This window comes from Culex pipiens, chromosome 3 (genome assembly GCF_016801865.2).
Source record: "Culex pipiens pallens isolate TS chromosome 3, TS_CPP_V2, whole genome shotgun sequence".
In the NCBI taxonomy this organism is placed as follows: domain Eukaryota; kingdom Metazoa; phylum Arthropoda; class Insecta; order Diptera; family Culicidae; genus Culex; species Culex pipiens.
The window spans coordinates 150,611,311-150,629,732 of record NC_068939.1 but is presented as its reverse complement, the minus strand read 5'-3'; the positions used below and the strand labels follow the sequence as shown (position 1 = coordinate 150,629,732).

The 18,422-nt window shown below is 40.9% G+C and overlaps 1 protein-coding gene across 4 annotated transcripts in view; it reads left to right on the top strand.

Annotated features, from left to right (window-relative positions):
• LOC120422242 (ATP-binding cassette subfamily G member 4-like) overlaps window positions 1-11,838 on the top strand; it is a 54,450-nt gene extending 42,612 nt beyond the window's left edge. For 3 of the 4 annotated variants that reach the window (XM_039585632.2, XM_052710355.1, XM_039585635.2), the window contains 6 exons: window positions 5,482-5,608; window positions 5,942-6,156; window positions 6,216-6,790; window positions 6,846-7,613; window positions 7,676-7,776; window positions 10,453-11,838. In XM_039585632.2, coding sequence (XP_039441566.1) covers window positions 5,482-5,608; window positions 5,942-6,156; window positions 6,216-6,790; window positions 6,846-7,613; window positions 7,676-7,776; window positions 10,453-10,953 — 2,287 coding nt within the window. In that variant the 3' untranslated portion in view covers window positions 10,954-11,838. Of the gene's footprint in view, window positions 1-2,710; window positions 2,863-5,481; window positions 5,609-5,941; window positions 6,157-6,215; window positions 6,791-6,845; window positions 7,614-7,675; window positions 7,777-10,452 lie in introns of those variants that run through there. The other variant, XM_052710356.1, reaches the window with a different exon arrangement.
• Window positions 11,839-18,422: the final 6,584 nt, after the last annotated feature.

The following is an 18,422-nucleotide window of genomic DNA, read 5'->3' as shown; positions in this document are numbered from 1 at the left end:
GTAAACCATTTTTGTTTATATCAGGGGTGACCAAAGTATGGCCCGCGGGCCAAACGTGGCTCGCGAGGTGATATTTTGTGGCCCGCGGGCCCATTTTGAATGATCTAGTAAAATGGCCCGTTGACCACTTGTAAAGTTATTTTTTACTTTTTCAAAGTTAAGGTTTATATTAAACTTTTACATGCGCTAATCTTTTTTATTTTTTGTTAACAAAAAAAAACTTTTGATTTATTAATATTTTGATCCCCACTTTAGGATACAAAAAAAAAGTTCATAATATTTAATAATCAAAACAATTTCACAGGTTTCAATGTGAGTGAAACTAGTAAATATTGTCAAAACTTTCATCGAACATTTTTAGAAATATAAAAAGTTCAAGTTTGACTTAGGTAGAATTCTGTAATATTTGCCAAAATATAAGTTTTCTTTATTAATTTGCAAGTCATAATAATTATATGAACTGACTCTGAAACATACATTGCACTTCCTTCAGGATTTGAACTCTTTACAGTTAGATAACGTATCTGATTGACTACCAACTGATTCAGGCAGACAAGTTGTGGAAATCTGAGGATCAAGTTTGTTGCAAATATTTTTCAAAGCTTTCGTCGATGAAAATCAACCCACCCCTCTACCATTTTTAAAAAATTGGCTCGGAAACAAGGAGCAAAAATATATTTCCTAAAAACTTTAAAACTTAAAAAAATGAAATTTAGGTGCAATCAGCTGAAATTAATTAAATATGCATTCCTTTGCATTTAGAATCATTTGAACATGTTTAGGTTTATGAAAACTAATTTAATTTCTAGTTTATTTTCGTTGAAATATATAAATGTTTTTTTCTGTTAAATATTTTTTTTGTCGAATCTTTTTTTTTTTTGAAAATAATGATTGCAGTTTAACCATACGGAAGCTTACATTTTTTTCATTGAAATGTTGAAATTCTGGCTCTCAACGATTTTTCATAAGCCACACTAAACTTATAAATAAAATTACGCCTTTAGATAAATTATTCAACATTTTATGTCACCATTTTCGAAACAAAACTTTTTTTTGAAAACACAAGTACATTCAGCTAAAAACTGTTTTTCAAATACCTTAAACAATAAAATCAACAATACCGATAGAAAACCGTTTTTTAAATAACAAAAATTAAATCTTTTAAATCAAAATAACGTAATTTAATTTTTTTAATAACATTTTTTGTAAATTTGGCCCGCAACCTCATTTGAACTTCAAATTTGGCCCGGCCTCCAAAAACTTTGAGCACCCCTGGTTTATATGGAACCAGTTCCACTCGATAATAACATTTGAGAAGGGCGAATGTTTTTGTATTTCGTTATTTAAATATTGCTGTATCTCGAAGCCGTTGCATCTAGGGGAAATATACCCATTTTAATCACACTAATCCGTTCGACCAATTCTCATCACTTTTGCCGTTTCTGCCATTATATCAACATTTTCAGATGTATCAACAATGGAGAGTTGCTTGCTCACTTTTATTTGAGCTATTTATTACTTTGGATCAGTCAAAAACACTTTATATAAGCTGTAATTCATGATCAAAGTGCTGATAGGCCGATAATAGAAATAGGCTGAGAAAGGGTATAGTTCCCCTATAAAACAGTGGTCAAAAGTGGTGATTTTTCGAAAAAAGTGGTTTTTGCAAAAAATTACGAAAATTGCAATTTTTTAACCACCCTACCACGATGTAGGTAAAAAAAAAATACGGGTCTAATTAATTTAGCCAAGGAATCCCCAGAAAAATTTTGAGCCCGATCGGAGAACATCATACTTTCCATGGCTAGAACTAACTGTAACGTAATGTTTAACCATTATTTGAAAATTATTTTACGATTCACGAACAAAAAACTAATATATTTAGACAGATTTCACTCCTATTTGCCCCATCATTGAAAACCGTTCAGGATTACGGAGTACATTCCCATATCATTGCGCTAACATTCTAACCCAGGAGTCCCTGTACCCTGTAATTCCGTTCGCAATGATACGGCACATTGAACATTGAACCGCGGAAAGAGATCGTTACAATTCCATCGTTGAGGCAAACAAAAAAAAAAGTTCAGTTTTACCAACAAACTGTTGGCGGGGGAAGAGGGTTTGGGGTTGAACAAATGAAACCCCACCTAAAAATGCGGGGTAAAATTGCCCGGTGCAAAGTGTAATTAAGCCGAATGGGGCACCTCACTCAGTCTACGCTGCTGTCGGTCGTAATGACCCATCATCGCCGTCGTCAACGGCATCGTCGTCACAGGTGGGGCATTACAGCAGTAGACACTTTGCGAGTGCAGATATACCGGGAAATGTTCCGATAAGAATGTTCTGTATGAGGGCAGAAGCGATGATGCAATGACAGTTGTAAATAAGAATAGTGATATTTGGATTGAATAAAAGTATTTTTACAAATAAAAATTCAAGTGCTAAAGTGAGAAAAATTAAGAAAAAAGGAAAAATGATAACTACAAACTTAAAAACGGAAATAAACTAATATTTGGGCACTTGAAGGTTCACAAACCTAACATCAGCATACTTTCGCCCGATTAATCACGCGATTAGCGCGCAAATTTCGCATCCAAATATTCTGACGGCGAGCTCGAACATCCACATGGTCACTATCGGTTTGCCGGTGGCGGTTAGTACTAATCTGGCGGTCGAGTGAGAATCACCTGTATAGGCGCTTCGGTGTTGTGCTTCGGCCTTTATGATGTGGACCACCGAGGAGGACCAAAGTGACTGTGGTGACGTCAAACGGGAAGAAGAGCTTGGCATCGGAAAACAGTGCCGCAGAGCCAGTGTGAACGCAGTGCTGCAGCTTAAGGAGCTGTTGAGGGTTTCGAAAATGTGAGAAAAACTGGTGGAATTCGTGGAGTTTACACAGTGAAAACGTTTTTTTTTACAATATTTATTTTTGACCACATTTCAATTGGAAGTATGGGCTTACAGATTTAAGCTAATTACATTTCTCATAACTGAAAACAGAATATTTTTTCAGTGTAGTTCACTGGATGATAGTAACCTGGATGGTAAATCAGCTTTAATCATAATAAAACGAGTTATTTTGAAAAGTGGTCAGAGAAAATCTTATGGGAAATTGAAAAATCAAGTCTGTCACATAGAAAATGAAAAAAAATATCCATTTATTTTTATTTCTAAAGCCTCTGTAACTTTACAAGGATTGGACTTAAGATAGTGTTCAATATGGAGACTATTGAGCAAAACGCTGGGCCTCGTGGCGCGGTGGTTAGCGGCTTCGGCTGCCGATCCCTAAGTTGCTATGGGGCGCGGGTTCGATTCCCGCCTTATCCTCCTGGTCTTCTATCGGATGGGAAAGTAAAACGTCGGTCCATTTGCGTAAAAGAGGTTTTGGGTGACTCACCACACATAACCTTCGGACGTCTAGATATGAGCAGAAACTTGCAACAGAGCCCACAAAAAAACCCGGGGGTCGTTAAAGTGGATTGCTTTGCTTTTTTTGAGCAATTCTCTACGAAATCGATCTTTTTTTTTTGAATTTTAATTTTTGTATTTTTTAATCCGACTGAAACTTTCTTGGTGCCTTCGGTATGCCCAAAAAAGCCATTTTGCATCATTATATTCTCCATATAATTTTCCATACAAATTTAGCAGCAGTCCATACAAAAACGATGTATGAAAATTCAAAAATCTGTATCTTTTGAAGGAATTTTTTGATCGATTTGATGTCTTGGGCAAAGTTGTAGGTATGGAGAAGGACTACACTGAAAAAAAATATACACGGTAAAAAAAGTTTGATGATTTTTTATTTAACTTTTTGTCACTAAAACTTGATTTGCAAAAAAATACCACATCAAATGCCAACTTTTCAGAAATTTCAAGGTTGTGCAAAAAATCTTTGACCGCGTTATGAATTTTTTAATCAATACTGTTTTTTTCAAAAAATCCAAATATTGGTCGCAAAAATTTTTCTTTTTCATATTTCGATGTAAAATCAAATTTGCAATCAAAAAGTACTTTAGTGAAATTTTCATAAAGTGTACCGTTTTCAAGTTAAGGCCATTTTAAGGTAACTTTTTTGAAAATAGTCACAGTTTTTCATTTTTTTAAATTAGTGCACATGTTTGCCCACCTTTGAAAAAAATATTTTTGAAAAGCTGAGAAAATGTTCTATATTTAACATTTTAGAACTTTGTTGATACGACCCTTAGTTGCTGAGATATTGCCATGCAAAGGTATAAAAACATGAAAATTATTCAATATTACGCCCTTTTAAAATGTTAGTCTTAGTTTAAAAATTTAAAATATTTTTTTCGAAAAGATTGGAACATTTCACGAATGTTTCATATTTTAACATTGATATCGACGTTAGAGAATGGCGGGTTGATTGGGTGAGACTTAAAAAATATCAATTTTCCTGATTTTAAACCTTTGCTTGGCAATATCTTAGCAATTAAGAGTCGTATCAACAAAGTCCAAAAAAGCAAAACATTGAAAATTTTCTAAGCTCTTTGAAAATATTTTTCTAAAAAATGGCAAACATGTGCACTAATTAAAAAAAATGAAAAACTGCGACTATTTTCAAAAAAGTTACCTGAAAACGACCAAGTCCAGTCACATAATTCTGCTCGCTAACTGGGTTTAACTAAAAATAAAGAGGGGACCACCGATGCATAATATTTTCCTGATGAAAAATAAAAATAAAAGTTGCCCAATTTTGTTTACAACGCTATCTTTTCGTGTTTCTTAAATTGTGCAAAATGGCTTCTTTAGGCATAGAAGGCACCAAAAAGATTTAAGTCGGATTAAAAAATACAAAAAATAAAATTAAACAAAGACCGATTTCGTAGAGAACTGCTCATATGTCAAATGCTTCTACAAACAACACAAAGAAACCCATTTTTTGATTCAAACATGCAGAATCAACATTTGAATGTTTTTCTAAAACAAACATGGCCGCCAAATGGCCGATTTGGAATGATGCCTTTCAGAGCCTTAAGGTTTAAATATCCAAAAAAGTGTCCACGTGGAATCTACGCAGCAAATTCGGATGTTTATTTTTAGTTAATATTTAAAACTGCACTTCTGGAATTTTCATTCAGTTTTTCGCTGAACTTCAGTTAAAATTTGTATGGTGCTGTCGAAGTTTGCTGAAATTTCAGCAATTTTTCATTTACTGAAAATTTCATTAGTGCAGATTTCAGTAAATTTAAGTGATTTGAGTAATGAGGGATTGGTGTGTACTCAACGTTTTTTCAATAATTAAATTTTTTGCCCCTCATTTTTGAAGAAACTTTGAAGGAAAGAAACTTGAAATACAATTTGCAATGGTCTTAATCCAAATTTCATTGAAAATTCCTTATAAATAAAAAAAACTGTGATGATATGAGTATTTTTTGTAAAAGCGTTATGGGATGCAATCTAATTATGAAAAAAATATCAATTCCATAAATAACCGTTTCATACATTCTTTCATTCTACTTGCAGAAACTCCCAGAGTGCTCTCTGCAACGGGGCCATCATGACGAACGGCCAGACCAAAGACTCGAACCTACCACACGGGCTGGTACGGAAAGTCCTCAACAACAGCGAGAACGGCCAGAAGAAGGGCATGGTGAGTAGTTAGTTGGTTGCCAAGTGCTTTCCCAAATTTTGCGACCACCAAAAATGTGCGTGAATACCTTCTTGACTGATTGATTCGCGAAACGCACGATGTCATCAATCACAATTTCGAGCGCGCCATTTCCTTCTTTTATTCGTTTATTGAATACACCATAAAGCCACTGTCCGCCTTATCACCTACGGTGAGAGCGCTCAGTTTAAGCCGAAATTCACCGTTATCAAAGGAATACCCCCAGATTAAGATAGGCCGCGTTGTTGGGCGTGAACAAGGTTCAATCGAGGATTGCGTCAGCTTATCGTTTGTGTGTGTTCCGTTTCCTTGCAGGTGTCCCTCACCCATCTACCAAAGAGGCCCCCGATCGACATCGAGTTCGCCGAGCTGGCCTACTCGGTGCCCGAGGGTCACAAGGCCCACAAGCGCAGTTACAAGACGATCCTCAAGGGCATCAACGGCAAGTTCCGGTCGGGCGAGCTGACCGCCATCATGGGCCCGTCGGGGGCCGGCAAGAGCACGCTCATGAACATCCTCGCCGGTTACAAGTGAGTTCTTTAGGCGGTTAGGCGATATCGTGAATTGGACTGACTTCTTCTTCTTGCAGAACATCCAACCTGATAGGATCGGTGCTGATCAACGGCAAGGAGCGCAACCTGCGCAAGTTCCGCAAGCTGTCCTGCTACATCATGCAGGACGATCGGCTGCTGCCGTACCTCACCGTACGGGAAGCGATGATGGTCTCGGCGAACCTGAAGCTCGGCAAGGACATTTCGCTCGAGCTGAAGCGCGAGATCGTCGAGGAGATCATCGAAACGCTTGGTCTGCTGGAGGCGGCCACCACGTTGGCGCTGAACCTGTCCGGCGGCCAGCGGAAGCGTCTTTCGATCGCACTGGAGCTAGTAAACAACCCACCTGTAATGTTTTTCGACGAGCCGACCAGCGGCCTGGACAGTGCGACCTGCTCGCAGCTGATTAATCTGCTCAAATCGTTGGCCCGCGGAGGCCGCACAATCGTCTGCACGATCCACCAGCCGTCGGCACGTATCTTTGAGATGTTTGACAATCTGTACGTGCTGACGGAGGGCCAGTGCATCTACCAGGGCATGGTCAACGGACTGGTGCCGTTCCTAGCCTCGCTGGGACTCGAGTGTCCCGGCTATCACAATCCGGCGAATTATGGTAAGTGTTGCGTTTCGAAGCTAACTTCATAAGCTTATAAACTGATTACCCACAGTCATGGAAGTGGCCTGCGGCGAGCACGGTGACTGGAACAGCAAACTCGTAACGGCGGTCAACAACGGCAAGTGCAACAACTACAACCAGCCGCTGCTAGTGAAGAGTAAATCCCAGAAGAATGTCGCACTGGAGCGAGACACCAGCGTCGACCAACCACCGCCGGCGGAAAAGATCGTCCTATCGCTCGGCGCCGGCGAGGACGATCTGGTGAAACCATCCGCCAAGGAGTTCACCACGATCAACATGCCATCTGCGGGCGCCGAACAGCCGCTCAACAACGACGGCAACAAGTTCTCGTCCGTACCGAGCAGTAAACCGGCGATGGTCACCACGGCCACGATGACGGAGGAAACGGGAAGTTCCGTCGTCACGAGCACCACCGCCGTAGGTTCAAACGCATCCACAGCCGGTCCCGGATCCACCGGGATGCCACTCTCGGTGTCCTCGTCCAAGCCCACGTGCACCACGTCCCTGCTCGACTCGACCGAGAGCGTCAGCATAGCCGTGCCCAAGAAGCTGACCGGCTTTCCCACCTCGGGCTGGATGCAGTTCTGGATTCTGCTCAAGCGCACCTTCATCACGATCATGCGCGACCAAACGCTGACCCAGATGCGCCTACTGTCGCACGTGATCGTCGGCGCCATCATCGGCATGATCTACTACGACATCGGGAACGACGCGGCCAAGATCATGAGCAACGCGGGCTGCATCTTCTTCACCACCATGTTTACGATGTTCACGGCGATGATGCCCACGATTCTAACCTGTGAGTGTTTTGTTTTGTCAATGGTAGACACTCAAATCTATTACAAATTTCTTTTTTTTTAGTCCCAACGGAAATGGCCGTCTTCGTGAGGGAACATCTCAACTATTGGTACTCGCTCAAGTCGTTCTACTTTGCTAAAACGGTCGCCGATCTTCCATTTCAAGTAAGTTGAAGGTGTTTACAGTCAAGTATCTTTTTGACGAAACACCCTTTCCCATCTCGGGACGTGCTATTCAAGGGTCTGAAGTTCTTCGTCGTAATGGTTACTCTGCAACTGCACCTTTATTCAATAAGAGTTGTAACGTTTTTTTGTTTTGGAACAAAATGTTTTAAATTTATGGTGAAACTTTTTCATAATAGCTTCCTTTTGAGGCAATTCACAGCTCACGAAGACATTTCAGGCGTCGTTGTCGACCGTAATGGAATCAATTTGCCATAGATCAATCTTGAAACGATTCAGTAGTTTTAATAATTCAACTTTCGTGTTAATCACTGTCTGGCTGACTTTTAACTTCAAGCAAGCCCAAAGTTCGGGTGACAATTTTTCAGTCACGAACAAACTGACAATTGGCAACTAGAACTCCTCGCCGTTTTCTCGTTGCCGAATAAAGTTTTAGACAAATCATTCTTTCCGTGACTTCTAGTGGAACGAAATCCTGTAAAGTTCACCCGTGTTGTTTTGAATGATGCGTCCAGCATTCAACACCTCCTCGAGAGTGGAGGATTTTCGCCACTCCTGTTTTTTTATTGGTAGGTACTGGAAGACATAGTTTATTCCATTGGACATTTTGGGAAGTTTCGAATCCGACGGTTTGGTAATCACTGACGCAAGGACAAGTTCTCAAATTTGCTGAGGATGAATATCCCTTCAAATGCCATTTAAAATTTCTTATTTTGGGGACAACAAAATCTTTTTGCAGAATTTGCATTTTGGGGAGGTTGTGTTTATGTCTTCATACTGTTCAAACTTTCGGGGTGTCTTCTATACAGTTTCGCTACAAAACTAAATTAATAAATTCATAACAGTACAATTACCGGTGCTCTCGCTTGCTCAGATTGTTTATAACGTTTCTGATTGATTTCCAAGCGACATGTCAAAACAATAACAATCAACACAAAGGAAACGAGGGGCTTACTTTGTCGCAACCAACCGGACCCTAAGATGGCAGTTTTCGTGAGTTGTGCATAATCACCGACAGATGGCAGTTGACCCTGTCGGAGTCCGCCCAACAAATACGCAACTCCAAATTTGCATAGGAATTTTTTTTCGTGACTGCTTTTGCGGCATGCTCACTTCAACTGTTCTAGACTAATATTTGAACGTGGCGTATTTCTGAACATGTTTTTAAAGAAAATGAAACAAGGCAAAAACTATATTTATTTAAACTATTCGCCATTTTCAAAAGTTTGGCTAGATAATATCGAAGGCCGCCATCTTAATCCCACTGGGCCCACAAAACGGGGTACGCTCAGTTTGTATGGGAGCTGTCAACATGCTTCGCGGTAAATAACGTAGTTTACGTTAATTTAGTTCATTGAATGGTTCGAGATAAATAATAATGATTTTTGATAAGCGCGTCATTCTCTGAAAAGTGTTTTGCATTCTGCAGGTACTTGAAGTTCACATCCGTGTTAGGGAAACGCTGTTTTTCTTCAAAGTTATACTCGATTGGGGTAATTATCTACCAACTTACTCGAAATCATGACCCCGCTTCCATTAACGTGAAACTTTGTCCTAAGGGGCAACTTTTGTCCCTAATCACGAATCAGAGGTCCGTTTTTTGATACATATTACCTGACGGATGGGCGAACATTCTAAACAGACATGTTTTTGCTGCCTGAAAAGGTGATGTGCTGGTGTCAAATGGACTTTTATGTAAAACAAGCCTTATGGCCTATCTACAATCACTTAGCTTAGAACATCTAAGTAAAGTAGTTACTTAGGAAAGTCTGCAATTTACGTTCGTCATCCACAATCAACTTAGAAAACTTGCTGGGCTGATATACGTTGCTATGCAGTTGTTTGTTTACCTTTGATATGGAAACGTCAACTTACCGTAGATTTTGAAATTTTCCAAACCAAACGTCAGTTTCTAATTTGATTACTTTTCCATTGTAGAAACTCAGATTCATTTCCATTGATTCAAATTCCTAAGCTAAGTGAAATTCTCTAAGCTAAGTGATTGTAGATAGGCCATTACCCGACAAACTTCGTTCTGCCATTTTTTTGTTTGTTGAGGTTTTTTTGATTTTTTGCTTATTCAGCCTCCTGTGATCAAAATGTGATTTTACGTAACTTTCTCCATACAATTTGCTGATGCTCCGGAATCGGTTCCAGAGTGGCCACAGTGTCAATTAGTTGGCGTATAAACCTTAAGATGACACGAAAAGCTTTTGGATTTTCGTCGATTTTGTGGGCAATTGACCGATTGTATCCAGCAAAACCTGCTGAATTAAGTCTACTGACCGGGATGATCCTGATAAAGCGAGACCGGATCCACAGGAACACCCGAGATGCTCCTCAGTTGCTTACTTCGCTGTATAGTCGACCAAAAAAAATCATGCGGCATTCGAGAGAAAAAAAAACGATTTTATTTGAAAAGAACTTAAAAATTTGAATCGGAACGTTTGGTACGGGATGCACGCGTACTTTATCCCCTGTTGGTTCTGTGAAATGTGGTCCGTTCACGCCATCTTTCTCTGCGGTTATTGCATCGCAGTAGGTTTGGACGGTTTAATTTTTGCGCTACATTTTCGGGGTTACTCGGATGGAATGCAAGATTTGACTTGCTTCATGTATATTTTACAAAAATGAACACGAAACTCAACTCTTTCGCAGGTCCTCTTCACCAGCGTGTACGTGATCGTCGTGTACTACCTGACGTCCCAGCCGATGGAGCCAAAGCGGGCCGGAATGTTCGTGCTGATCTGCATCCTGACGTCGCTGGTGGCGCAAAGCTTGGGCCTGCTGATCGGGGCCGGCATGAGCGTCGAGACGGGCGTCTTCCTCGGCCCGGTGTCAACCATTCCGATCATCCTGTTCAGCGGGTTCTTCGTCAACTTTGACGTCATCCCGAAGTACCTGCAGTGGCTGACGTACGTGAGCTACGTCCGGTACGGCTTCGAGGGCGCGATGGTCTCCGTGTACGGGATGGAGCGGGCCAAGCTGCAGTGCACGGAGATTTACTGCCACTACCGGAGCCCGCAGAAGTTCCTCGAGGAGATGTCGATGGACAAGGCCGAGTACTGGATCGACGCGACCGCCCTGTTTGGCTTCTTCATCGGGCTGCGCGTCATCGCGTACTTTGTGCTGCGCTGGAAACTGCATTCCATCCGTTAAGAACCTACCTAACTAATTATTAGCCACACTCTATAGAGTATATAGAATAGAGAATTTGCAGCAAAGCTAAAAGACGCGTGTCGCCACCTATGAACAAATAGCGTAAACCTATGATTTTTAGAAAAAATGTGTTTTTCCCTTCCTAATCAACATTTTTATAAAACTTATGCCGGATTCAGATGAGAAAAATTATTTCCAACAATTTGGTGTATAACTTTCCAATATTTGTTTGATTTTTATATGAGAAAACTGTAAATTTAGAAAAAGATATTAATTTGGACTATTTGGCAAGAAAGTCTGTCAAAAATCAATACAAATTGTTGAATATACGTTAACACATCTGTTATCAACTATATAACTGTTTATTTCATTGGTATATACGGGGAAACTCATTTTTTCGTGTTCCAAAACATGTTTTTTAAAGAAAAAGGTCACAAATTTTTGCGCGCCCAAAAGTTGATGTTCATTATTTTAAAGCAAAAAATTTTTCTCGTCTTTTGGAACCAGTTTCATTAAGATTGATGCAGGGAATCATGAGAAATAAGCGATTTTGTTCTTCAATCCAGCAGAAAGGAATGCGATTTTTGGCAAGTAACCTCATTTTGGCGCCACCTACATTTCAAACACAGTCGCGCTGCAAAACCTCAATAGCAAGTATATCCCATCTCTCTCTGTCTGTCTGTCTGTGGTCATGTGTATTTTCACCATTTACAAAACCTATAATATAAGCTCGTATGTTTTTTTGTAAGCGATATTGTGCGCCCGATATTAAGTGATTGTTAAGAAACATGCTAGTGCAACCATTCGATAGCAGTATATCGAAAAAATGCTTTAACTTAAAGGGGGATGATCAATTTATCAAACATGATTCGGAACAACCATCAACTGCATGCAAATCCCAGTGTGTGTAAATCGAACATCAATTATACTGTAAATAGAGAGTTGAAATTATGAAAACGTATACTCCTCCGTACGACAAGACGCAATGTGCTGCCATCCCTCGATGTCTCTATATATCTCTCTCTCTATTTAAAAGATAATACACAAAAATAGCTACCATTCTTCGTAAAACCATTAGTAAAAGTATAACCACTCAGATTGAAAAACTGATTATCCCTGTGTGTGTGCAACCTTAAAAGCTAAATATTAAAAACCAAAACGGTGAAATTTATATAAAATATACACACAAAAGAAGACCTCACATCACCACACGGAGCATACGAACAAAGACACACATTCACAATCACACACACGAACCACTCTCGAAAACAATGAACTCACCCACACGAAAATAGCGCGCCCACACAAATAGATGAAACCACAAACACGAAAACAAACACACACACACACGTTTAGTCAAAATTTATCCATCTCTAGCGGCTAGGGCAGCAAAACTGCAAATAAAAAGTAAAAACCACATAGAAATCAAACCAGCTGATATCCAACAGTAAGTGTAGCGATTAAGCGCGAAACCTCGGCGAGAACCATTCAGAAGCGAGAGATCCAAAATTAAAACAAAGATCATGCTAAAATTATACACCCAATTGAAAAGAAATCGAGCTGCGTGATAGAGAAAGTATCAATTAAGTTGCATTTGCCCCTGATTGAATCAAAAAGTTCATATATTTTACCAAAAAAAAGTTCAAGATGGTATGTCAGAGACATAACCGAAAGACATAGGACCAAACAATTTGAAATTGTTGTTGGATTGCTTGTGAAATCTGGAATAAGATTATTTTATTTTGTTTCATAGATTTGTCGGCAAAATTGTCATAAATGTTCTCCCAAGGTGAACCTTCCATGAGGGCACCGGCAACTCCAGGTTGTGGCCACTACTGTCGAAATGTCAATTTTCATGTTCAGTATCAAAAACCATGAATTTTGATACCCATATTGCCACAACTCGTATGGTTCTGTAAAAGACCCTCGAGGCCCCGGGGGAACCTTCTTTGAGATCACCGGCCACTCCAGGTTGTGGCCACTACTCTCGGAATGTCAATTTTCATGTACAGTATCAAAAATCATGAATTTTGATACCCATAATGCAACAACTCGTTCTGTAAATGTCCTCCCAGGCCCCGGGGGAACCTTCTTTGAGGGCAGCGGCCACTCCAGGTTGTGGCCACCACGGTCGAAATGGCCATTATCATGTTCAGTATCAAAAAATCATGAATTTTGATACCCATATTGCCACAACTCGTATGGTTCTGTAAATGTCCCCCCAGGCCCCGGGGGAACCTTCTTTGAGGGCACCGGCCACTCCAGGTTGTGGCCACTACTGTCGAAATGGCCATTATTATGTTCTGTATCAAAAACCATGAATTTTGATACCCATATTGCCACAACTCGTATGGTTCTGTAAATGTCCCCCCAGGCCCCGGGGGAACCTTCTTTGAGGGTACCGGCCACTCCAGGTTGTGGCCACTACTGTCGAAATGGCCATTATTATGTTCTGTATCAAAAAGCATGAATTTTGATACCCATATTGCCACAACTCGTATGGTTCTGTAAATGTCCCCCCGGGCCCCGGGAGAACCTTCTTTGAGGGCACCGGCCACTCCAGGTTGTGGCCACTACTGTCGAAATGGCCATTATTATGTTCAGTATCAAAAACCATGAATGTTGATACCCATATTGCCACAACTCGTATGGTTCTGTAAATGTCCCCCCAGGCCCCGGGGGAACCTTCTTTGAGGGTACCGGCCACTCCAGGTTGTGGCCACTACTGTCGAAATGGCCATTATTATGTTCAGTATCAAAAAGCATGAATTTTGATACCCATATTGCCACAACTCGTTCTGTAAATGTCCCCCCAAGCCCCGGGGGAACCTTCTTTGAGGGTACCGGCCACTCCAGGTTGTGGCCACTACTGTCGAAATGGCCATTATTATGTTCTGTATCAAAAAGCATGAATTTTGATACCCATATTGCCACAACTCGTATGGTTCTGTAAATGTCCCCCCGGGCCCCGGGAGAACCTTCTTTGAGGGCACCGGCCACTCCAGGTTGTGGCCACTACTGTCGAAATGGCCATTATTATGTTCAGTATCAAAAACCATGAATGTTGATACCCATATTGCCACAACTCGTATGGTTCTGTAAATGTCCCCCCAGGCCCCGGGGGAACCTTCTTTGAGGGTACCGGCCACTCCAGGTTGTGGCCACTACTGTCGAAATGGCCATTATTATGTTCAGTATCAAAAATCATGAATTTTGATACCCATATTGCAACAACTCGTTCTGTAAATGTCCCCCCAAGCCCCGGGGGAACCTTCTTTGAGGGCACCGGCCACTCCAGGTTGTGGCCACTACTGTCGAAATGGCCATTATTATGTTCTGTATCAAAAAGGATGAATTTTGATACCCATATTGCCACAACTCGTATGGTTCTGTAAATGTCCCCCCGGGCCCCGAGGGAACCTTCTTTGAGGGCACCGGCCACTCCAGGTTGTGGCCACTACTGTCGAAATGGCCATTATTATGTTCAGTATCAAAAAGCATGAATTTTGATACCCATATTGCCACAACTCGTATGGTTCTGTAAATGTCCCCCCGGGCCCCGAGGGAACCTTCTTTGAGGGCACCGGCCACTCCAGGTTGTGGCCACTACTGTCGAAATGGCCATTATTATGTTCAGTATCAAAAAGCATGAATTTTGATACCCATATTGCCACAACTCGTATGGTTCTGTAAATGTCCCCCCGGGCCCCGAGGGAACCTTCTTTGAGGGCACCGGCCACTCCAGGTTGTGGCCACTACTGTCGAAATGGCCATTATTATGTTCAGTATCAAAAAGCATGAGTTTTGATACCCATATTGCCACAACTCGTATGGTTCAGTAAAAGTTCCCCCAGGCCCCGGGGGAACCTACTTCGAGGGTACCGGCCACTCCAGGTTTTTTCCACCACCAATTCGAAATTTTTCATGAGAACCGCCGCATCATAGTGGCTTCAACGCAGTCCGCTTCGCTCGAATTTCCTCCTTCTGCTGCTGGTGGTTCTTCCTTCTGGTTGCTGGTCCTCTTCTTCTATTGGCCGCTGCTGCTGCTGCTGCTCCGCGCCTGCCCGACGTGCACAGTTCGAGTGCTCGTTCCTAAGTGTCTTGCTCTGTGAAATTTTCTGCTTAAATAGCGGCACAGCCGGAGAACGGCACAAAAGGGGCGCGGTCTCGAATGCATACGCTCGCTCTGATTGGTCATCTGTCCGATTTGTACTGAAAAATTACTCATTTTGATTGCATGTTTTAAGTGCTTTAACTATGTTTAGTCAGACTATCTATGTAGTTAAACAATAGCTGAAGTCTTCCTCTTTCGATTGGTGGTCCAACCGTCTGGATTGATTCACAGGGAAAAAAGATATAAGCGTTCAAAATGTCCCCTTTTTTAACGCTTAAATGTGACGCTTTGGATCGAATTTCTGAACTGGCCCCCCAATATAGTAAGTAAAGACATAGTCCTATGTCAAAAAACAAAAACAACAAGAAAAGGAAATCGTATCAAATTACACGCCGGCAGAACGTGTCATATTTAAGTTCTATATTTATTCTGCTAAACAGTGAAAAAGCCAGACCGTGCTTTATGTTTACCGCGGGGGGTGTGTTACACTAACAAATTGGTGATTTTTGGTAGTTTGTAGATTATTTGCATTTGGATTTGGGAGCAGAGAGATTCGAAACAGGAACAATATCAGAACATAGTATTTATATACATCTTAGGTTCGGTTTAGTTTACAGCGCTCCACGCCCCACACAATCCACTTTAGGAGCTACATACGGAAGAGATGCGAGGCGATACGTGAGCGATGGGTGGATTCGGAGAAAGGGGAAAAGAACAGCGCGGGAAGAGAAAAAAGGGCGAAGTGAATTGAGGAGCGGAAGGAAGTTAGGCAGAAAGAAAGGAAAGGAAATCAAATAAAACATTTTGTCTGGTGATTTTTAGCTGCGAATTAGTGTGATATGAAACTTGATTTCACCAATTTTTAAAATAAGAAAATGCGGTTGTTTTATTCGTGGGATAGAACGAAAAGAAATTTCAACAGGTACGTTCGGATGATCTTTTTGTCATCGGCCGATTTCTTGAATTGGTATTTTTATATTTTTGCCATTCTTACTAAAGAAAGGTGAGCAGTTCTCTAGGATTTCGGTCATTCGATTTTTTTTTTTTTTGTATTTTTTAATCCGACTAAAACTTTTTTGGTGCCTTCGGTATGCCCAAAGAAGCCATTTTGCATCATTAGTTTGTCCATATAATTTTCCATACAAATTTGGCAGCTGTCCATACAAAAATGATGTATGAAAATTCAAAAATCTGTATCTTTTGAAGGAATTTTTTGATCGATTTGGTGTCTTCGGCAAAGTTGTAGGTATGGATATGGACTACACTGGAAAAAACTAATACACGGTAAAAAAAAATTTGGTGATTTTTTTATTTAACTTTTTATCACTAAAACTTGATTTACAAAAAAACACTATTTTTAATTTTTTTTATTTTTTGATATGTTTTAGAGGACATAAAATGCCAACTTTTCAGAAATTTCCAGGTTGTGCAAAAAATCATTGACCGAGTTATGAATTTTTTAATCAATACTGATTTTTTAAAAAAATCGAAATTTCGGTCGTAAAAATTTTTCAACTTAATTTTTCGATGTAAAATCAAATTTGCAATCAAAAAGTACTTTAGAGAAATTTTGATAAAGTGCACCGTTTTCAAGTTATAGCCATATTTAACCTTCCCTTGGTATTAAAAAAAAATCACACATAAGGTATTGGGGTCCTTTTCGACCCCAAACTTTAAAAAATTGTCAAAAATCCAGTTTTTGACCGATTCCGGTTCTTTCGGTCACAAATGAAAGCTTAGAACGTCTCCTTTTCGAAACCGACCTGGAAACCCGGATTTGGTCACTGTGGCCACCGGGAATCGGCTACAACCGAAACATGACCTTTTTGAGACCCCAACTTTGACGACCTGTATCTCCGGCAAATTTCAACCAATCAGGATGCTCTGGGTTGCATTGGACAGGTATTTACCTGTACTTTGACCACAAATATTAATATCAGGGCCAGGTGACCTACCGGTTCCGGAAATCCGGAACATCCGAAAAGTTCATGTTTTACTGTTTTTCACATATATGTGATACCAATACTCTCATGATAGTTGAAATTGATCCATGAAACTTACTAAAAACACAATACACGATTGCCAGAACCACTCTGGAGTGTTAGTGGCCACTTCCGGGTAACCTGGAACCGGTTCCCGGGTACCCGATGAACGGCCAATTTGACTTTTTTGGTGAAAACCCATCATGTTGCACATCAAACTCCATGAAATTGAAAGATATGTCCATCTTTGGTAATACCGTTGTTCACTGACCCATTCTGGCCAATCTGGAGCCGGTTACCGGTGGCCCCTTGGGGACACTTCCGGAATATGAGAGAAACCCTATCATCCGACATATCAAACTTCATGAAATTGAAAGATATGTCAATCTACGGTCATGCCATTGTTCCCTGATCCATTCTGGCCATTCTGTAACTGGTTCCCGGTGGCACTTTGGGGACATTCCCGGAATATGAGAGAAACCCTATCATCCGACATATCAAACTTCATGAAATTGAAAGATATGTCAATCTACGGTCATGCCGTTGCTCGCTGATCCATTCTGGCCAATCTGGAACCGATTACCGGTGGCCCCTTGGAACACTTCCGGAATATGAGAGAAACCCTATCATCCGACATATCAAACTTCATGAAATTGAAAGATATGTCAATCTACGGTCATGCCGTTGTTCCCTGATCCATTCTGACCATTCTGGAACTGGTTCCCGGAGGCCCCTTGGGGACATTCCCGGAATATGAGAGAAACCCTATCATCCGACATATCAAGCTTCATGAAATTGAAAGATATGTCAATCTACGGTCATGCTGTTGTTAGCTGACCCATCTTGGCCAATTTGGAACCGGTTACCAGTGGCCCCTTGGGGACACTTCTGGAATATGAAAGTAACCCTACCATCAGACATATCAAACTTCATGAAATTGAAAACTACGTCAACCTACGGTCATGCAATTGTTCGTTGACCTTTGGTTGACATATTCATGAATCTCATGAAGTTTGATTCGTCGGATAGTAGGGTTTCTCTCATTTTCCGGAAGTGTCACCAAGGGGCTACCGGTAACCAGCTCCAGAATGGCCAGAATGGGTCAGCGAACAACGGCATGACCGTAACTTCCCAAGTAACATTTTTTTCCAGGAGTTCTACAAGAGCTCTTCAAGATAGCTACAGCATAGCGGTTTGGACCGCGGTAGGATAAAACTCTCTTCAAGTGCTCTTCCAAATTTCTGAAGAAGTTTTGAAGAGAATTTTATCCTACCGCGGACCAAACTGCTATACTGTAGCTATCTTGAAGAGCTCTTGTAGAACTTTTGGAAAAAATGTTACTTGGGTTGACATATCTATCAATTTCATAAAAT